Source organism: Typha latifolia, chromosome 9 (assembly GCF_019914945.1).
Source record: "Typha latifolia isolate L0001 chromosome 9, TyphaL0001v2, whole genome shotgun sequence".
Lineage (NCBI taxonomy): Eukaryota > Viridiplantae > Streptophyta > Magnoliopsida > Poales > Typhaceae > Typha > Typha latifolia.
The window spans coordinates 505,149-526,811 of record NC_133094.1 but is presented as its reverse complement, the minus strand read 5'-3'; the positions used below and the strand labels follow the sequence as shown (position 1 = coordinate 526,811).

The 21,663-nt window shown below is 39.2% G+C and overlaps 4 protein-coding genes across 5 annotated transcripts; 2 read left to right on the top strand and 2 right to left on the bottom strand.

The window, feature by feature from the left end:
* The first annotated feature begins 229 nt into the window (after positions 1–229).
* Positions 230–11,638, top strand: LOC140794885 (uncharacterized). 2 transcript variants are annotated; one of them, XR_012110222.1, is made up of 11 exons: positions 246–494; positions 579–654; positions 1,379–1,418; positions 1,950–2,008; positions 2,387–2,424; positions 2,889–2,952; positions 8,004–8,057; positions 8,950–9,051; positions 9,133–9,226; positions 9,787–9,898; positions 9,987–11,638. XR_012110222.1 is itself a non-coding variant. In XM_073147156.1 (9 exons), exons 1-9 carry the CDS (start codon positions 298–300, stop codon positions 9,187–9,189), a joined length of 687 nt encoding a protein of 228 aa, XP_073003257.1. In that variant the 5' UTR covers positions 230–297; the 3' UTR covers positions 9,190–9,535. The 2 variants fall into 2 exon arrangements, 1 of the variants encoding a protein (XP_073003257.1); XM_073147156.1 differs by lacking the exons at positions 9,787–9,898; positions 9,987–11,638 and having other exon boundaries at positions 230–494; positions 9,133–9,535.
* LOC140794883 (putative disease resistance RPP13-like protein 1) lies at positions 9,795–13,726 on the bottom strand. Its single transcript, XM_073147153.1, has one exon. The coding sequence runs from the start codon at positions 13,724–13,726 to the stop codon at positions 10,367–10,369; it is 3,360 nt and encodes a 1,119-aa protein (XP_073003254.1). The 3' UTR covers positions 9,795–10,366.
* On the top strand, positions 13,638–20,686 carry LOC140794886 (uncharacterized). Its single transcript, XM_073147157.1, has 3 exons — positions 13,638–13,777; positions 13,862–13,966; positions 20,119–20,686. The coding sequence occupies exons 2-3, from the start codon at positions 13,940–13,942 to the stop codon at positions 20,458–20,460; spliced, it is 369 nt and encodes a 122-aa protein (XP_073003258.1). The 5' UTR covers positions 13,638–13,777; positions 13,862–13,939; the 3' UTR covers positions 20,461–20,686.
* LOC140794884 (exocyst complex component EXO70A1-like) lies at positions 14,933–18,888 on the bottom strand. Its single transcript, XM_073147155.1, has one exon. It carries the CDS (start codon positions 17,240–17,242, stop codon positions 15,224–15,226), a length of 2,019 nt encoding a protein of 672 aa, XP_073003256.1. The 5' UTR covers positions 17,243–18,888; the 3' UTR covers positions 14,933–15,223.
* Positions 20,687–21,663: the final 977 nt, after the last annotated feature.

Sequence of the window (21,663 nt, the reverse complement as noted above, 5' to 3'; positions counted from 1 at the left end):
ATACTATTTATTCTTTTCGATGATTGCTCTCGATAGAGTATTATAAAAGGTAGAAACCTACGAAGGTCACACCTTACAAATATTTTAAACCATAGAGGAATCTAAAATTTCAAACAACATGGATCTTTTTATAAAGCCGTAAGGACTAATTCTAGAAACTTAAAAAGCTCAGGTACTGGTTTGAATTTATTTCCGAATGAAATAGAAGAAGTCCCTGGAAGCGGGGCCTAATCGAATTAATTATATTTCCCGCGGCTTAATAGAAGCCCTCGATTCCCGACCACTGCGAACCCCGCCATGAGCTCGAGAGATCTCGCCCTCGTCTCCATCTCGGCCGCCATTGGAGCCGTCGCCTCCGCGATCGCCATCCGATTCGTCTGTTCGTCGAGACGCAACAAACCCTCGCCTTCTTCTTCTTCTTCTTCTCCTTCTTCCGATGGTTCCCTCGATACCTCGCCTTCTCAGAGTCCCTTCGATCCATCCAAACGCGAAGGGTTTATATAACACTTAACCTACTTCTTTTACCTCCCATTTCGGTTCTTTTTCTGCTTGACTCGTAATCTTCTATCGGTTTTCAGGTACCTTTCGTGGGATGATTACTTCATGGCGATCGCTTTCCTCTCGGCTAAGCGGTCTAAGGATCCTAACAGGCAGGTACGAGATAAATGCCATCTCTTACTACCGAACTAGTCATCTTGTGACTAGAATTGAATATAACTTATCCAGCATATGATTTGTCATTTATTATTTCAGTAATTTTTGCTCTTGGTCCACTATCTGGTTCTTTTATTTGGGAGATCTGATGGAAATTATAGTTGACAAGAATAAGGCCTTAATCCAACTAGTAATCCTAGTCAAATCCCTTTTAATGTGGAAGCCACAGTTTTGATTACTTACACAGTTCGAAATCCTACGGAACAACACTAGAGCATGCCACCTAAATAGTCAATTTTACTTGTTAGTATGAGACCCTCCAGCATTATTATTATTCTACTGGAACATAATATACTTTATACGATGACATACGAAATGTGGATCATTATCTCAACTTTCTGTATCGTTATAATCAACAGCTACATGATGAAGAAATTATCATTATTAAGCTTGTGAAATTGCTAACAGATGACAATGCTTCTAAAATATAATTACTTTTAAGTGATTTCTGTTCGTGGTTCATATGTTTAAAGAAAGTTGTGGTGACTTATTTCTCATGGCATCTTCTTGTTCAGTTTCATTAATTTCTTATTGATCTCATGACATTCATATTGGCACTAACTAGTTTGAGAATAATGCCTGCTACTCTTGATACTTATTGCATTTGGTTAGACACCTTATCAACTATTGCTACTAAATTCATATGATGATTTATTCATTGCAGGTAGGTGCATGCCTGGTCAGTCAAAATGGAATAATCCTTGGTGAGGATACGGATCTATTGCTTTTTTGAGAAATATTATGCTAAGATTATCTTTTTTTATACTTAAATTTTCAGGTTCACATTTATACTCATTTAGTTAGATTCATAATAAGTTGAGATGTCCAAAAGATTTTTGTTAGACAACCATGACAAATTTTTGCGTTACTTGGTATACTTATTACAGAATTCATAGTATATTGCTGCATATTATGTATGATTTGCATAAAAATCTCTGTTAGTTGCCTTCTTAGTAGTTTATTTACAGAATTAATTTTAGTTAGGCCCAAACAGAAAAGTTACTCATTTATACATAATCTAAAGGTCAATTTCTTGGAAGTCTCTATTCTTCTAGTCTGCATCGAAGCTTCTCCACATTGGCTTAACATGTTTTTCTGTCCTATAGAAAATCTTATTGTTTCTTAACTCCACTATCACAACAACTCCTAACTTCGTCAGAATTTAGGATGATCTTCCAAATACCTTTTAATACTTAATATTCACTGATATCTAATTCTATCGTTTCAATGGTCAGGAATTGGTTACAATGGATTTCCAAGAGGTTGTTCTGATGACAAGCTTCCTTGGGCAAAGGTTGGCTATTTTCTCTTTCAAGATAATCCAACTTTTTCTGTACCTATTCATCATAGCTTTTACACTGTAAACTTTCTAGCTAATATGATCGTGTAGTTAGTGCTATTCTTCGTAGCTAATATGGTAGTGCTATTCATCATAGTTGGTTCTTTACCTATTCATCATAGCTTTTACATTGTAAACTTTCTAGATACTATGATAGTGTAGTTAGTGCTATTCTCGGACCTCTAGTAGTTGGTATTTTGTTCATTTAATCATTTGTTCTATCGAAATCTTATATGCCATTTTATCTGGAGCTCTTTATGTCCACAATTCTATTTTTAAGGATCAAATTAATTTTTTTTCCTTTTTTTTATAATTCTGTTCTACTTATTGTAGAAATCTGCGGCAGGAGATCTGCTGGAGACAAAATATCCGTAAGTTTCTGAATTTTGTATAAAGTTTACAAGTTAATTACAGTTGTTGTTTTTTTTCCTTTGTTAGTATGGCATGCAGTCCTTGCAGAGGTGTAATTGAAGCAGGAGCTTTATTAAGCCTTATATTATCAAGCTTTAGGGTAAAGTAGATCTGGTGCCTGGTAATCAAGATTGTACTTGGCCATTTGCAACTGACTTAAACTTGATTGAGTCATAGAATTTTTCTGGGAATTATGTAAATTTGAGTTCAAGCTCAAGCTCTCGTCAGTCACTGCTCCATATCCTTTTGTTTGAAACTATGCAAAGTTTGTCAATGCGCCAATCTGTGATTTGTGATTTTGAATAGAGGAAAACAAACAATAATCATGCCTATTCTACATGATAAAACAATAAATCTGTGATTTACATTTGAAATTCTGTGATTTGGTTCTGATTATTGAACCATTGTTTCGCATCTCTGGCAGCTACGTCGTTCATGCTGAAGTTAATGCTATTCTCAACACTAACCATGCATCTGCTGCTGGACAGGTCAGTAATCTACTAATCTCTCTTCTAGTTGGGATTTAATTTTAGCTTATGCATTGTTCATATCTTTGCATAGTAAAATGATCAGAAATTTTCTGGACAAAGCTGGCAACTCCTAACTGGAACTCAACAAGTTCTAGGAAGGCTTGACCAGAAGGCCCTTGCCGACCTTTCTCTATTTTCGTGATATGTGATTCAATGCTCAGTTGAATCACATTGAGGCTCTTTGGACTCGATTAAAACAATTTGGTTTGGTTGATTCATTTAACACAATTATTAATCAGGCCAATGTTTCAGATTTGAATTTAGATATTAAAATTACTGTTGTCCGAATGTGTCTAGTATTACAAATTATTTTGATGATTGACTGTAACAGCAGATATTAGAGCTGTCACATCTTGTATTGAAATTCAAATGAACGAAGAAGCCTCTGAGTTGAGATGCTACATAATTCATGCTTTATGGTAATAAAAGAATTTTTCATGGAAATGATCCATTTTACAAAATTCAGATCAATAATTCCAAAAAATTTAGAAAGATCCCTTGTATTGTTCAATGTAATGAATAATCTATGTAGCACATAGACAGTTGAAGATCGCAATTATTATTTTTGTTAAGTTATTAAGGAAGTTCTCTTCATCCCTTGATCGTGATATAACTAAAAATTGTGGGTTAAACTAGTTATAAATCATCAGAGATGAAGAGGTACGGAAGGTTAGTTGCAAGAGTACAAGAGGTTCATGAGATGAGGTAATTTCCTATTGAACAGGAACTTTTGGGTTCTTTATGTGAATTTTACTAACCCACACTAATGAAAACAATTGTCTAAGCTTGTCTATATATATATAGATATATAAGCACATGTATATTTGAATAGCCTAGTGGTCATAAGTTGGGATGAAAATGACATTCTCAATTTTTGTGATCATGGCATCTTATCCAAGGTTCCCAGTTTCGGCTGCGGTTTCGGCCAAAACCCGCTCGGCCGATCCCGACCGAAACGGGTGGGAACGGGTCGGATCCGGGTCCCCCCACCTACCTCTCTCCCTTTTCTCTCTCTCTTTCTCTCTTTTCCTCTCTTTTCCTCTCTTTCTCTCTTTTCTTTCTGTCTCTCTTTTCTTTCTTTCTTTCTTTCTCACGGATCTCTTACTCTCTTTCTCACCGGTGACTGAATAGTGAGTAGATCTCCATCTCTCCGGTGATCTCGACCTCCGGTGACGTTCTCCGACGACCTCAATCTCCGGCGACCTTCGGTAAGTTTTTTTTTTTTTCCATTGTGCAGCAGGTGCTGCTGCGCACCTGCAGCAGCAAGCATGCTGCTGCTGTGAGCTGCAGCAGCACTAGCTCAGCAGCAATGCTGCAGCAGAGACTTCTCTGCTGCTGCAGCAGAGATTATATTATATTTTAATTTTTATTTATGTTTTTTAATTGCAGAGCTAAAATATCAATGGCTCCAAAAGAGAAGTCATATGATACCGACATTGGGTGGCAACATTGCAGCACTATTGGGCAAGATAAAAGGCGCGTTAAATGCAACTGGTGTGGAAAGGAAATGAGTGGTGGTGTCAGCCGTTTGAAAGAACATTTAGCTGGAAGACAAGGAAATGTAGCAGCTTGCACTCAAGTGTCTTTGGAAGTTAGAAAGCAAATGTTGGCTCATTTAATTGGCAAAAAGAAGGATAAACAATCTGCACAACAAAGAGAGTCAATGATTCGTGAAGAATTGATGCATAATCCTGTACACATTGATGATAATAGCAGTGAGCAAAGTGAGGAGGATGAGGAGGGCAATAAAAGAGAGCAGAAATATGCATAGAGAAGAGGAAGAGATGAGAAGAAGCACTAGTGGTAACTTTCAGAGATCTAGATCAGTTAATATACGAGGAGAGAGAGAATATGGGGGCAGCAGTTCTACCCATAGGACTCCTGATGTTACAGCAGAGTGAAAATATTGGACCAATGGATACATATCTTCAAAAAAAAAAGGGTTGTACACAGACTTCAATCAAGACAGCTCTCAAAGGAATTAAAAATGCAAAGAAACACATTGGTAAAGCTATCTCTAAATTTTTCTTCTACAACCATATTCCTTTCAATGTAGCTGATAGTCCTTACTATCATACTATGGTGGATGCTATACAATCAGTAGGGCTTGGTGTTCCCCCTCCTAGTTCAAATGATATTGCTACTAAATATCTTGACTTAGAGGTAGATGAACTTCATACTTATATTGAGACATTTAAACGGTATTGGGATGAATTTGGTTGTCCACTGATGTATGATAGGTGGAGTACACAAAATAGAAGAAATATAATTAATTTCTTAGTGTACTCTGGCATGGGGACAATATTTTTGAAGTCTGTGGATGCTACTGCTCATTTCAAAAATGCAGATTATATTTGTCAGTTGATGGATGAGGTGGTACAAAAAATCGGTGAAAAAAGAGTAGTCCAAGTAGTTATTGATAATGAGGCAAATTATAAAGCTGCTGGAAATTTACTGATGATTAAAAGACCTCATTTATATTGGACGCCATGTGCTGCACATTGTATTGATATGATGTTAGAGGATATTGCAAAAGAGCCTGAAATTGACATGGTCATATGTGAAGGTCAGAGATTAACAAATTTTATATATAACCATGGTTGAGTTTTTAATTTACTCAAGCAGATGACTGGTGGTAGGGAGATCATCAGATCCGGCGTCACTAGATTTGCCACTCACTTTTTAGCCTTGGAGAGCATCATGCGCTACAAGGATGATATTATGCGGATGTTTACATCACAGGAGTGGTCTATGAAAATTAAAAATATGAAACCTAAAGATAAATCTTTAGGTGAAACTTTGAAAAATATGGCTCTTGAAAATACATTTTGGGATAATATTACAATTGCCACTGCAGTATTTGAGCCTCTTGTCAAAGTATTAAGACTTGTAGACAGTGATGACAAGTCTGAGATGGGTTTCTTATATGAGGCAATGGACAAAGCTAAAGAATCAATAAAAAAAATGTGGGCCAAAATTATAGGAAGTGGTGGAAGATGATTGATTTTAGATGGAACAAACAACTACATAGAGATATACACGCTGCTGGTAAGCATGATTTTAAGTTTTAAGTTTTAATTTACTTTTATTTATGAATATTTAAAATTTTAATGTTTACAAATTTTAAATTTCTACAGGGTATTTTCTTAATCCAAGATTTCAATTCTCTAAAAATGTCAATAATGATAGTGAAGTCTCGTTGGGGGTTAGAAAGGTAATCAGCAAGCTTGAGCCCGATATTCATAAACAAATCCTGTGCGATAAAGAAGTGAGTTATGATTCAATTAAATAATTTTATTATTATTTGTTTCAAGTTTTAACTTTCAATATAATCAATAAGCTAATAATATATTTCGATTTCGGATGGAGAGATATAGATTGAGAGCTGGGCAATTCAGTATTGCTAAAGTTCTTTGCAGACTATATCTCATAACACTCCAGCTGAATGGTGGTCTATTTATGGATGGGAGGAGGCACCAAATTTGACGCCAATAGCAAAGAAGATTTTAAGTCAAATTGTATCTTCATCACAGTGTGAAAGAAATTAGACTACTTTTTTTTTAAGAAGTGTGAAAGATTTGAGAAGTTAGTTTTTTGTCATTATAATATGAGATTGAGGGAGAGAAATTTAAGAAGAAAGGCAGAAAATGAACAACTGATTGATTTAAATCATGTTTTTGATGAAGAAGACCCTTGACTCCATGGATTAAAGAAATAGAGGACAGGTTATTAGATGACAGAGATAACCCATGGTTAGATAAAATATTGGGAGAGACCATGACGAGGGCAGAGGCTGGTACGAGTCATTCAGCAGCAAGAGATAGTATACCTACTAGTACTAGTCATAGTCCTGATGATACATATGGTGGTGAAATCGTTCCATCTACATTTGTTGAGGAAAGTCAAGGAGGCATAAGGAGTGAAGACAGAAAAACTGAGGATATATATACATATCAGCGACGTCGTCATGAGATGCATTTTGGTTCCTATGATTATGGTGCATTGAGTATTTATTGTTTGGATCCATCACAAGATCCATATGCTAGTTATTATCCTCAGTATTCTCAGGCATAAGATCCAAATGTTGGTTATTATCCTCCTCAAACGCAAGTCACACAACAAGATCCATACAATATGACTAATATGATGGAATCACTTTTTGGAGCATCAGGTCCAAGACATCAATATTTACAAACTTATGGTGATTATGATGATGAAGACTATAAAAATTTTCGAGAACCAGCTCGGTATTTAACAAAGTTTTAAATTTTGAGTAAGTTAATATATTTTTTTAAGTTTTTAGATTTCATATGTGAGTAATTTTTGTTTTCTTATTTTTTGTCATTTTTTCTAAATTTTTCTGCATTTTTAAATAATATTTAGAATTTTATATAATTAAAAAATAGTCTGATCCGATACGAACGGCCGATATGGCCGATACGTATCGTTTTTTTGGACGGTTGATACCGATCCCGATACTAGGAACCTTGATCTTATCTTTGCCTCATTCTTCTATCTATCATCCTCAAAGCACTCCTGAGTGCTTAGTCTTGCTGGTGACATGAAGTATATTGTTTCTGTGATGGCAAGGGGTAGGGCTTAAAATGTGCTGTATGCCAGTTCCAGGTAAGTATTCCATTATGGGGGCAGGATGTGGACTTATTGTGCTTCTCCAATAGCAATCTTTCACATGCTTGGAGATAGTATTGATTCTTTCTTGTTAGACTTTGGGCATCTTTTTACTGCATGGAGGTTTACAAATTTGTGAAGGAAAGCAAATGTGATGTCATTAAGGATAATTTAAGAGAACATATTTATCTGTATGATACCTGTAACTGGAATTCTTGCATCAACCTGTATAGCAGTATCACTTACAGAGCTTCACTGAGCATTCATATTTAGTAAATTCTCATTATATGGATCTGTTTAATGACTCTTTCAGTACAAAGATGTAAGATATTCCTTTAGAAGGCCTTTAAAATATTGCTCATCATTTGGTGGTGTTGCAGAAATTGTACGTTACAATGTTCCCATGCAACGAGTGCGCCAAGATAATCATTCAGGTTTGTTCTTGCATAATAAGTTTAATCTTATGCAGTGCACATGATTAAAGCTATGATACATTACTTTTAGGAAAACCCTTGCTCTCCATGAGTTTCTGCCAATATCCATTTCTAGCAAGTTTGATTATCTGACTATTCTGCGCATGGGTGGCTGCAACCTGTTATAGAAAAGAATGAAACAACAAAAGAGATGGATGTGCCAAGCATTTGAATATACAGATCAACAGGAAGATCCAAATTACAAAGTTCATTGAGTAAACTGACCTTTTTCTGCTTCAAGTGTAAACCATCTTAACCTAATCATACAGAACCTGCAATATAATATTTGCTTTACTATTTTCGAAAGGAAGTCTTGAATAATTCTTTAGCTGTTAGAACCAAAATCTGTGTCAGAACTGGGAGTTCGAAATGCGTCGTGCTAGACAGTTGCAGGTCCTTTTGTCTGAAAAGAACCTCATGCACTTGGGAGGAGCAATCTGCAAATTATTTTATAATCTGTGCAAGGACAGAACAATGCGTTAAACTGATGACTTGTTGAATTGTTAATTTCATTTTCTTAATTCTTCTGTTCTTACTCTAATTGTGATGATGCTTGTCTAACGTGATGTTGAGTTTTTCCACTTCTCAAACATCTGTGAACATGGTGTGCTTGTTTTGCTTTTCTGTGTTTGGGCTACCTAGAAGTGCACACAAATTCAATTTTCCACTTCATCTGTAGTAACTGAAATCTTGGTTAAGAAGAAACAGAGTTGACATGTGGTATGCTTACTCACCGTGATTTTGCATTTAGCTGGTATGACATTGCATCTCCACTTTTTCTATATAACATAATTCATGTCCCCAGATATGCTGTAAAATGTATTATAGCAAGCATGACTATCTATTATTGCAGTCAGGTGTTTCTGAAGTCATCTACTTTGTAGAGAAAAGGTTAGCCAATTCGGACATTGCTTATGTTGCCTCTCACAAGTTGTTATTAATGGCTGGTGTTAAGGTACTAAATGATTCTGATGATTATTAAAATTTGTGATTCAAGTTTAAAAGCTTGATTTACTTTATCCTGTATAATTTGCAGGTCAGAAAGCACCAACCAGAAATGATACAGATTTCAATCAAGTTTCAGGAGCTGTAGAAGAATTTTGATGATCATGCATCTGTGGCCTCCTTGGGTAATGTCAAATAAATGTTATTTCTGACTGTATCTGCAATATCTTCGGGTTGCCATCTCCGGATATCGTCCTCTTGAATGTGCTTGTTATGAATTTGCACTCAATTTAACTACGCAGTATGCATATCCAATGCCAAATTGCCAATCTCATTCATAGCCATCTTTATTGTTTTCGGCAGTGTTAGGGAACCTAGCAACTTGAATTTCTATCATTGTTTCAACTTTCAACGATTTACACAGTTCAAGAATGTTCTAGATGTATCTCACCGACTGGATCCTGAGTAAACAAATTTTGATATTTCTGGCTTTATTGTAGTAGTTTTGTAGCTTTCAACTTTCGAGAATTACATATTTTTAGTGACATCAATCACTTATCATATTTAAACTATCTTTTCTTGATTTTCTCTGTGGATATCATATCTCTTTTTTGTGTTATCTTTTTTCCACTACCCTTCTTGTACAGATGCAAGACACTAAGCCTAGTTACATCTCTATTAAAAATTGAAATGATGTGAAATCAATTTACATATGCTACTCTGTGCTCGAATCCTTGTCATTTAGATAAAGGAGAAGAACAAGAAGATTTTCAATAAGATCTAAGATGTGATATACACCAGCATGTCTTACAATGTCTTGTGCGAGCAAAATAGCAAACAGTCTTCAAGAAAACAAGGTGTGCATTGAGAACATACTTTCTAGCAATTCCTTTCATTATGCCCAGTGGAATCAGAAATGACTGTTGATCTTTTTTCATTATGCAGATTTCATTTATCTTGAGATGGTTCAAAGATGCGCAACTATTCTTCTGTTACTTGCTGGGACAGGAGATGGGATCTCTATCCAAAATTGTCATAAGCTGTTAATTCCGGCAGAGAAGCCATGTAAAGGTTCACTATCAGAAAAACAGTTTAAGTGGGTGAAACAGATGACAAGTATTTGCTGGAAAGATGAGATCAACTATCAGGCAACAATGAGCATACAACTCTGAGATCTACAAAAGGCAAACTCACATTAAGCACATAAATGGCGGTGTTCGTGTTCCATTTTCTTCGAAGTTGAATGACATGCTATCTCTGCACCAGCATGTGTCCCTAAACTGGCGGAGATACAGAAGTACGAAGATGCCTTGCGAAACTTCCAGTTAACGAATTACTACTTTGGGGACACGAGCAATCTTTTCCCACTCAGGGCCTTTCTTCTTGCTTAACTGCTGAGTTAGTACAGGATGGCACCCAATCAAGAGAAGTAATTCAAGCGAGGATGGCAGGCCATACTCCGGTAATAGCTGTAACTCAGGGCAGTACGATATGCTCAATGTTTTGAGGGATGGGAGGTTATTTAAATCAGCAGGGAGAGATGCAGATGTGAGTCTGGGGCATCTTTCAATGATCAAACTCTTTAGAGAGATAAAGGTCTTTATGGCAGCAAGTGAGGTAAGCTTTTGACAACCCTGAATGTGCACTTCCTGGAGTGCTCTTGAGCTGCTCTCCTCCTTTGGCAACAGAAGAGATGTTATGTTGTGGCAATCTGCCATCTCCAGTGTGGAAAGAGAATCTAGGTGTAGCAGACACCTGCTGAGATGTTCATCTGTAATAGCACATTGTGATATTTTTAGCTTTTTGAGGGAATTGAGGACTTGGATATCTTCAGCCATCACAGGTTCTTTACAGCACCTAATATTCAACGCATCAATAGCCTTTAGGTGTTCTGGATGAAGCAATCCATGCAGGATATTAGTAGCACTAGTATCCAAGGTAAAAGTGATCAACTGTGACGATGTCACATGGAATAATTTCAACTGAGAAATCACTCCTATCTGGTGTAAAGTCATGCTCATGACTGTAGGAGGAATCAAAGGCACTTTTGTCAAATTCGGGCAGTTTGAAAGCTTCAGCTTTTGGAGACGAGGGAAGATGTCTCCATTTGCTTCCCCAGACCACTCAACGCATCTTGGCATGTCATCAAGTTGTAAATCCTTTAGAGATGGAAAAGCCACTGTGTTACTACCATAAAATTCATGCCCAATCTGTCTTACTAAATACATCTCCTTGATGTGTAGAACCTCGAGGAAGCCAAGCTGTCCCAAAGGAGGAAGTACCTCCCACTTCCTGCAGTTTGTGAGATAAATGGATTTCAGCTGACACAACGGTCTTGAATCCAGCCAAGTTGGTGAGGAGGCACCTCGATACCTGGTGATGTGAAGCTCTTTAAGGTTTTGATGAGGTTCGAGGCCTCCTAGTACTTCATCATCCACAACAGGTAGGAGACTTCTACGGGCGGAACTCCATTCCAATTTCAACACCTTAACGTATTGTTTCTTAGTCAACTCAGCTTTAGAGGCTTCTTCCATGCTTAATACATTGTCTAGGTTCTTAATGCTAAGTTGTTCACGGAGATCATTCATACTCTTCAATTGCTCTAAATTCTGTCTCCCATCCCTTTTAACATGAAATTCAACAGAACCCTGAAGGTTGATCAGTCTCCCAATATCTACTATCATTGAAGTGTACTTGCTATCTATGTCAAGATGCCGCAGGCTGATAAGTTGGCCCATGCCTTCAGGGATCTTATTGAGTTGGCATCTCTTGGGCAAATTTAATACTTGCAGATGGAGTAGCTTGCTCAATGATTTTGGCAGCTCTTTTAGAGTGTCACAAAGAGCTAGGTAGCGCAAATGCATCAAGTGACCTATATTTTCCGGCAGAGCTGTTATGCTGCAGCCAGTTAAATCCAGAGCCCGGATACTCTTCAGCTCTGCAAAGAGATCCTCTTGAAGATGATCCAAGGTGAATGATGAACTTCTAATAATTAACAAGGTGCGCAATCTTTCCAATCTGCACTGGTTCGTAAGCTGCGCCAGACTATCGCTAGTAACAGATAAATGGCGAATTGTTGGTGGGATGCTTCTAGTTATTGGGCTTTCAATTCTGATGCATTCATTGGTGGAAACTGTTCGTGCCAAATCATGCATTAGATCATGCATGAAATATAATGGTCTATTTCCCTGCTTGAGTACTTGAAAAAATGACCATGACAACAGATGATAAAAATACTCCATACCGATGTCCTCTGCCCTCTTATCAATTCCATTTGCATGCATAATAAAACCCTGTGACATCCACATCTTAACCAACTTCTTTGGATTGAACTTCCAGTTCCTGGGAAATATGCTGCAATATGCAAAGCAAGGCTGCAGGTGTTCTGGAAGATACTGATAACTCAAAATCAGAGTCGAGTTGATGTCGCTGTAGTTTTCCCGATCCAGAATTTCATTCCACTCTCTTGTGCTCCGCTTATATCTCAACAGCCCTCCCACAGCCTTGGCAGCCAAAGGTGAGCCGTTCAGCTTCGCTGCGATTTTCTTTCCAATTTCTTGCAGCTGTGGAAATGCGTCTGTGTTTTCATCACCCAATGCGCACTTCTTGAACAACCACCAGCAGTCATCACTTTGTAACCCCTTCATGAAGATCGGTTCCCTGGCGTTCATTATCTCTGCGACAATTTTCATTCGAGTTGTCATGAGAATTTTGCTACCCTGCTCTCCATGTCGGAAAGGAGCTAGCAACTCCCTCCATCTCTGTCCGTTCTCCCAGTCCGTTTTCTCCTTATCGATCCAAACATCATCAAGTACAAGCAGGAATCTCCTTGACATTACTTTTGCTTTGAGGGCCATCTGCAGGACGTTGAAGTTTGTGACGCCCTCATGCATTTTATCGTTTGCAGACTGCAAAATTTCCTTTGTGAGCTTGATCTTGTCAAACCTATCTGATACACAGACCCACATCCTCTCTCCAAAATGCCGTTCGACCCTTGAGTCGTTGTAAATTATCTGGGCAAGTGTAGTCTTCCCTGTTCCGCCATCACCGACAATCGCAACAACTGGAGCATACTGACCACTGGACTGAGGCCAGATGGCGGATTCAGTGGTCAGCCGCCGTAATATCTCGTCGCGTTCCTTCTGACGCCCAAACACCTTGTCTTCGGTCAGTACCGAGCTCGTGATGCGGTCGGATGTGTCCTCAGCCGGCCGACTTGATCCTCCGGTCTCTAATTCTACCACTTGAATCAGCCTCTCCGAGCTATTATTGATGCTGTCCAGTTCCTTGAGCACTTCTTTCAACTTCCGAATAGACTCGTCAGTGCCAATTAGTCGCTTGCTCAATTTGAGAGAGGAAGAGAGAATACGGTAGACTTTTCGATCGCTGGTTAAGCTGGATTCTAGAATCTGATAGTCGAACTCGTCCAGTACGTCCTCTGCCTTATGGACTGCGTCTTTGAGCTGGTTTAGCCATTCGACTTGGTTAGTGTCTTTTGGCCCCCGCCTCTCAATTGCGCCAGCCGTGGCTTGGAGTTGAGTCAGAGCTCTCGCCAGCAGCTCGAGCTGGACGGTGGTGCCGGATAGCCATTTGTATTGGCTAGCCACGTAAGATTTGGCCTTGTCGATCAGTTCTTTGATGATCGGAGAGACGAACCACCCTACCACCATCACTCCTTCCGCCATGACGAAATAGATTCAGGGATCTATCACAAGTGAAAAGAAAGCTCCGCGGAGGTAGGGATTGAAGATGAAAAACGTGGATTGAGGCTTTCTTTCTTGGTGATTATTTTCTGTTCTTTGTTCCCCTTCATTTGGCAGGTCAATGCATGTTTTGCGTCAACTTCTTGGGGAGCTTCCCGGAAACTGCGCATAGTAATTGCGTCAACTTCTTGGTGGATGAAGACTTGCCGTGAGTCGACAAAGGTACGAATCTTTTGGATTTCTTCATACTTCGCCTTGTCATAAATGTTGCGTAAGATTAGTTTGCTAATGGGTAATGAAAGCACTTACCTTTTGACACAAAGTAAAGAAAAAACTCCTACAGTATATATTTTTAATAGTTCGAAACCAATTTTATTGCTTTTCCTAAAAAAAAACTCGCGTTTTACAAACAATATCTAATTAACACTGTATTATTATTATTATAACATCCTAATATTACTATATCATATGTTAAGTAATTATACTTCTAAAATTATTAAAATACTTTTGCTGAGAAACAGTTTGAATACCCTTTGACATAAGAATGTTTTAGAATTAAAATAAAATAGAAAAAAATTAGTAGGAACAATTAAAATAAAAGTTATATAATTGTGACGATAAAACTATTACATATGAAGTCTTATAGGTATTAACGAGTGCTGCTTAGAAATTTTTAAAATATATCAAACTAACACCCTATTATTACTATTACAGCACCATAATATTACCATATACGAATTAAATAGCTATACTTATTAAATTATCAAAACATTTTTGGTGAAATAAGAGTTTGAATACCGATTCGAACCTCCATTGACTTTGGCGGGGCTAGGCTGCTGCCTGATTCAGCCCGAATTATTTGGTCCGAACCAGACCAGGCCCATTATAACCCTACAGCCTTACCCAATTGACCAAAAAGTCGGTTTCAAATCAGACCAAATTAGAATCGGTTATTGAACCAGTTGTAAATGTAAATCTAATAAGCTTATGCAGTCTAACACTAAATTTGATGTTAAGGGTTATAGAGATGGTGATTAAATGTTTATGCACGACGGTGCAAAACAACAAAAAGATAGATGATAATTCGTTGAAAAAAAAGGGGGAGAGAGAAAGTAAACAAAACAACACATTAATTGCAATCAAGTCTAGAGAGAGAAAAGTGCCAAAACAAACAAAACAACTCATTAATTATAGCCAAAGAGAGAGAGAGATTTTTTTTTATTAAGTTACAAAACGACAAAAAAAAATGTATTCTGAATCCATCTCCATTTTTCTCCTCTTTTTTAAATAAACGAGGCTATCGAGCTAACCCTGAGCGAGCTGACTCTAATTTAAATATCGAATCTCAAAATAAGTTTAGACTTGAATTAACTTGAAATGAGCTGAGTCTAAAGTCCAAGCTTTAGAGTCGAGTCCAAGCTTTAGTTAAGCCGATCCGTGGCTGTTTGTTTATTTTGACACCCTTACATAACAACCACTTCACCCTTCAAAAAGATCTGATAAACGGTCTTGTAAATCCTCCGGACTAAACTTTGAATACTTTGCTGCATCTTTTTGGATAGCCACCAAATGTACTGCCATCCTCCTGAGAAATAATCTATAAGAAGGGACGACCTTGTCGCATACTGCCATCCTCAGCTTCTCTCGCAGCTGAGGGTCAGGGACCTTCCAACCTGCTTGGATCATGCATATATTTTCGAAATCCAAATTAAAGCTCTTGAATCTTTTCTTCAACTCCACCTTGGAAACTTTTCGTCGTCGACCTTCGTCGAAGTTGAAATAGGACAAGAGCTTCTCCCAAGAATCGGTGAGATATCTATCCATGTACCACTCAATATCACCCAGTCGACACTGGACCCAGTCATCTCCCATTAGTCCCTCCAACCCGGAGTTCTTGACCTTCTGGACAATGTACGACATGTTATTCATCATAAACAAGCATTGCAGCTCTGGATGTTCGTCATCCCGAGATACTTCCTCAAGCTTAACTTTTAGATGTGAGATCAACAGGATCACATAGCGGCCAAATGGGGTAATGGTCCTGTTCCGGGGAAGCCTCTCTCGATCATCTAGAAGATCATCATGGAGTAGGAAATTAAGAGAGGTACTATAACGCACCAACAATCTCATGTAGTTTATTAGGTATCGAGTTAGCCTGTGGATCTCGCCGCACTGGAGTTGCCTAGCGGAGGCACGATATTTCTTGATCAGATTCCCAAGCTCTTCAAATATGCTCCTCACTGAGTTCCTCAGCACGGTGAAGACCCATTCGGCCTCCCTGCTGATTGTTTGCTTGTCCGTGCCGGAGAAGAGAGCAAGGAGGTCGGGTTTGACATTCAGGAGCGTTTCGTACAGGCCCAGTATGTGGAACAACTTCTCCGGAAACCGTTGCAAGGTTGCGATACTCTTCGCCATTCTGAGAAGCTCCATGACAAAGTCCATTGCCACCTCTGCGAAGCGCTCATCTATGAGCTCGTCGAAATCCTCGAATATCTGATGACAAACTCTCTTCTCCCCGTATAGCACCACGCTGACAACGATCTTCAATGCAAGAATCCACCGGATGACCTTCTTGTCCACGGCAGTGAACTTCACCCTCTGCGCTTCCTCGATGTTTATCATTTCTAGTCCAAGAACGGCGAGGCGACTCCTGAGTATGCCACGCCGGAGGTCGACAAATAGCTCGCACAATTCTGAATGGTAGCCGGCGCGAACCATCCGGTCTACTATCTCTCTGAGGCTGGAGATGCCCTCAGGGAGGATGGGATTGGGGTCGTGATCCTGCAAGAAGGAGGTAACACTTTCCTCGAGATTAAACACGCACCGCGCTTCCGTTATGTCGTCAAGGCTATCGACGGAGCCGATAGAGAGAGAGGCTATGCTGGAGGGGAAGGAGATGCAGGCGCTACTGATGTGGAGGCAAGCTTGTAAGCCAACGATGGGGACGCCACCGGAAGACGAGGTGTAGGAGGAGGAGGAGGAGGAGGAGGAGACGATGGAGGCATTATTACTTCTGCCCGAAGTCAGAGAGATCTCCGTGAACCTCTGGATATAGCTATCAAGGCGGCTGCCGTCCGCCCCGAAAGGAGTTGAATTCGACATCATGAGGTGGCCGAACTCGTACTTGAGGCGAGGCATGGCTGTGGAGAGGACACTCCTGACCCGGTCATGGAGATCAGAGTCCCCTACAGTAAAGGAGTTGTTGGTCTGGAGCACGATTAAGAGGAGGTCGTCGACGGCGGAAAGGTACTCGGCCAGGTCGGCGTTGGAGAGGAACCTGGCGGCGGCCAAGGGGAAGGATTCCCACTCCCACGATACATCGGTGGAGGGGACCACCGACCTTGAGATGATGCTCGCAGCGGCTTCCACTCGCACCACGTCGTCGGAAAGCACTTCGCGGAGGCCGCTGGTCCGGAAGGATCCGCGTGAACCTTCTCTGCTACTTTCATTGGGAGAAGAAAAGAGAGACTTAAACACTTTCTCGATTGGTCCAAGCATTTCATCTGATATGTGGAAATGGAAGCGTACTAGTTTTCTACTACTGAAAAATGTAAGGAGTAGTGGTTTAACCGAGGCAAGCAACCCTTCGGGCCTGAAACCCCCTGACTCAAGCTGTGACGAGGAATTTATCGGAGATAGCCGAGCCTACCTCTGGGGGAATGCCATTAGGAACTCAAGCCCCCCTTTTCGCCTATCAAACAAGAGAAGTTGACCTCCTGCTATCGGTCAATCTAAGAAACCATTAGGAAAATAGGTGAAAATATTTAATTACTTTCTATCTAAAGGATATATTTTAATTAGAATATTAAATAATAACTAAAATATGAGGACGCGGAAGCACATACAAACATAATATTTTTTTTATATAGAAATTTTATATTAAACTAGGATAAAAAAAAATAAGAATCACCAAACACTAATAATCAATGTTTATAAGACATTTGTAGATCATTTATTGTTATTCTTAATTATCTCTGAAATAACTTGTTGACCCTTTCTCCCTCTGTATCATAATATACTAATTTCTATACTTAGTGACCAATTTCTATGATCCTTGAGGATGAAGGCCTGTCTTTTTAGCCTTTGACAATAGTAAATGTAATCTTCATTCCGATAAAGCTCTTATCAAATTGTGGTACAAAGACCTTATGATTCTGCCATGAGTATCACCTTATCAATTTGTAGTATAAAGACCTTATCAATTTCTATTCTTATTGTTTTTTATCTTATCAATTTCTATTTTTTTTTTGAAAGAAAGTTCATAGACCCGTGATTCATTTATTTAGCAAATACAATTTGATATAAGAAAGAAAATGAAAATACGATGACAATCCTTTTACAAATCCTTCATTTGACTGAAACAGATTGGACCATAAACAAACATGGTATTAAATTAAGCATAATATAAACTATCTTGCAAAGAAATGAAGGATATAGAACAATAGTCCTAAAAGTAAGTCCTCTACCAGATCGGTAGCACCAAAAAGAGAAGCATCAAGAAGCTTGAAAGGGTAGCATATACGGAGGTGATTAACGTCCTATGACATAATTAGCACCATAGTAGACATGAAATGCAAATTTGCAACATTAGCAACAAGAACTACAACAAAAACTAGGGAAGAGATGAAGCTGGCTAAGTTAGAACATCAAACAGTGCAAAAACAATTTCTCACTAATAGAGAACCCACAAAAAAGCAATACTTTACAAAAAAAAAAAAAAAAAAACCACACCCCAATAGACAAAGCAATACTCGGCAAAAGGGAGACCACCCCAACCACCAGGCGATAGGAAAATCACAACAGAGGCAGTGGCTTCAGCAAGCTGAGGGAGGTGAGGGCGAAGGTGGTGGCAATAAAGGTTGTGGCATCTATTGGTGAAGATAGGAGAGTAGCAGTGGTGTTAGCGATGACTACAACAAAGGCCGAGGTCAGTGAGGTAGGAAAGGTCGACCACCGTAGGCTCCAACTGCTAAAGGAGGGAGGCGATCTCGCGGACGAGCTTTGGCACTGGAGGAGGATAGCATTGACGATGCCACGGTGGAGGCCAATCGAGAGCAAAAGAGGGAGAGAAAGAGGAGAACAAGGATAGAAGGGGGAGAAAGGAAGCTCCGGCTACCGGCGGAGGACATTGGGCGAAAAAAGAAAAAAAATGAGGAGAAAGGAGATGGATCTAGAGAGAGGAGGAAGAGGAGAACGAAGAAAACTACTCCCCTCCTCCTAGCCAAATGGCCATGGGAGGAGAGGACAGAGACTAGTGAAGGTCGGCGAAGGAGACCCCACATGAAGGGGAAGATGAACACCCAACTCTTTAAGTGCCGATGGAGGAAAGAACTCCTCCCCTCCGCCTAGTCAAAATGCTAGAGGAGGGGGAGAAAGAAAATGCCGGTGACGACCGGCGAAGAAAAGCTCGAGGAAGAAAATGCCGATCATAGTCAGCGGAGGAAAAACTCATCCCCTCTGCCTTAAGGCTAGGGGAGGGGGAGGGAGAAAATGCCGACGATGGTCGACGAGAAAGAAATATAGGAATGGTGACATTTTTATCTAGTCCATATCTAGCCTTCGAGCTCATAAATGATAAAAAAAACTTTACTAGCTATTGAGACAGATTTTTTATCAAACTTCGCTACTTTTTAATTCATTTCCTTCCTACAGTAGGTATCTTGGAAGCAACTTTCGGGAGCTGCCAATATTTTGACCAACCTACTGCTTGGAACTAGTTTACAATCTCGAGTTTAAATATATTTTTTTGGCTTATTGATTATAATCTTTCCTGCTCAAGTGTATGAGAGAAAGGAAAGTAAGTGGGAGGTGGTTTTTCTCTTCATTTCTTTTTTCTTCTTTTATTTATTTATTTTTTATAAGAAAAGTGACCATTACACAGGCTTTCTTGTAAATTTTTTTTCTTCTTCCTCTCTATTTAAACTATTACTTTAAAAAGTTTACTAATCTCATTATAGAAAGACATTAACTAAACATTGAATTGGGAGGGACCCCACACGACGAGGTCTGCCGAGAGATTCTTCGCGTTCCGGCCAAGGAATAGCTGCTGGAGCAGAAGAAAAAGTGATGTCCTTCCCCTTTTTAAGAAAAAAATCTCGGGTGAAAGGCATCGATTTTACTGATCGAGAGAGAAAAAGGAATTCAACACCTAGCTTATATTACAAACATCAAGCTAAAGCTTCTCCCGCACCTTTTCAGATCTCTTGCTTCCTTCCTCACAATGTTAAAAAGCTCTTCATTAGAGAGCCCATCATCATAGTCTAAAGCTGCCATTCACATTACCTCTTCCTTTCCTTCATCTCTTCTATTTCTTCGTCTCGAAGCATGGCATGCATTCTTTCCCTCTCCAAACCAATCAACTCCTTGTCCTGCAGGCTATAACTTGCCACAAGCTCTATCTCAGCAAATCAAGGGAAAACCATTCTTCTCATGATCGTGTGAAGCCAGAGAGAAAGATAGAGAAGAAAGAGATCGATACAAACATACTAAGAGAAAGAATGTCTTCTTCTACTGATTGGGGCCCTATCATTGTTGCTGTGGTCCTCTTCATCCTTCTCTCCCCAGGGCTTCTCTTTCAGCTGCCGGCGAGAACACGGGTAATTGAGTTTGGCAACATGGGCACTAGTGGTATCTCCATCTTGGTCCATAGCATCCTCTTCTTCTGTATACTAACCATCCTAATTGTTGCCATTGGCATCCATGTACATGCTGCTTGATCCAAGATGTAGCAGAATTTACCTTTGTTTTTAGTTTAGTAGAGATGTTCATGTTTCAGGGCTTCTCTTTTTTCTTTTTTTTTTTTCTTTTCTTCTTTTTTTTCCTTCACTTTTTATCAAAGTATATTGATTTGTTCAAGGTGATAATAATGTTTGTTGGTGGTTGATGGAATCATATACATGATTTGTCTTACTAATTATATATAATGAATTTATATTTGTTTTTTGTGAGTTGTGAATGCCCAAACCAAAAAAAAAGGGAGTTGGTAAATTATTGTTTCGCCTAATAGTCTAATGCAAATGTGGGTAAAGAATAATACAATCGAGTTATTAATTACATGTGATTGTAGAATAAGCTCGCTAATCCATCAACTCCTTAAAAGATCCTTCGCGTTCTTGGGCTATTGGCTTCTTCCAGAAACTACAAGGAAAGGTCCATTATACCCACCGTTAGAGTAGAAAAATAACTTTGATGTTTATGTCAGTTCTATTTTTTAACATCTTATTCCATGTGAGACAAAATCTCTAGTTAGATTTCGTATATAACTAGATTATCATCGTCATTAAGAGTTCAAAGCACATTATTCCACCAACCCGTTCTTTGGAAGAGAAACTTTGATTAAAGAGTGACGTAGAATTACGTGATAAGTTACACAGGAATACTAATCAGTATGTTAATAATTTGCAAGCACCCTCTACTTCAAAAGCATATTCTAATCAACACTTAGGAGCTCAAGAAACAAACTCGCTCGCATTAATTTCGTGCATAGAGTCTTAGACTCGAATATGGTGGGCCGAATTATACCGATCTTTTTTTGACGAATTAAATCGAGGAGTGAGCCATTAATTACGTGGAAGGATTACAAGGGTCTTAGAGAGCCACGTCATCACGTCTTGGATTAGATTTAATCCATGAGGCCGAATACAACCATGCCATGCCATGCCATACCATGCCATGCCATGATGCGCATCCCAACAAGTCGCGCTAGTTTTAATTCTTATCCGCTACGAGGAAAAAAGCGGGGGAGATGCGAACCCGACACTGGCGAGGAATTGACTTCGGATCTCTGCCAGATCGCCAACGACGCCGAGGGATACGTCCCGACAAATAGAGGCCAATTTTAATCGCCCGCCATGCCCACGTGCTTAAACAAAAGATTTCTTATTTTATCGCTCCTCTTTCGTTGCTCATCTCTCTCTCGC

Excerpts from the sequence above, each read along its gene's own strand:
- LOC140794885 (XM_073147156.1), top strand. The coding sequence starts at position 298 with ATGAGCTCGAGAGATCTCGCCCTCGTCTCCATCTCGGCCGCCATTGGA. Across the intron at positions 495-578 it reads GATCCATCCAAACGCGAAGG|GTACCTTTCGTGGGATGATT; the intron begins GTTTATATAACA and ends ATCGGTTTTCAG. Across the intron at positions 2,425-2,888 it reads CTGCTGGAGACAAAATATCC|CTACGTCGTTCATGCTGAAG; the intron begins GTAAGTTTCTGA and ends CATCTCTGGCAG.
- LOC140794883 (XM_073147153.1), bottom strand. The coding sequence starts at position 13,726 with ATGGCGGAAGGAGTGATGGTGGTAGGGTGGTTCGTCTCTCCGATCATC.
- LOC140794886 (XM_073147157.1), top strand. The coding sequence starts at position 13,940 with ATGAAGACTTGCCGTGAGTCGACAAAG. Across the intron at positions 13,967-20,118 it reads CTTGCCGTGAGTCGACAAAG|GCTATAACTTGCCACAAGCT; the intron begins GTACGAATCTTT and ends CTTGTCCTGCAG.
- LOC140794884 (XM_073147155.1), bottom strand. The coding sequence starts at position 17,242 with ATGCTTGGACCAATCGAGAAAGTGTTTAAGTCTCTCTTTTCTTCTCCC.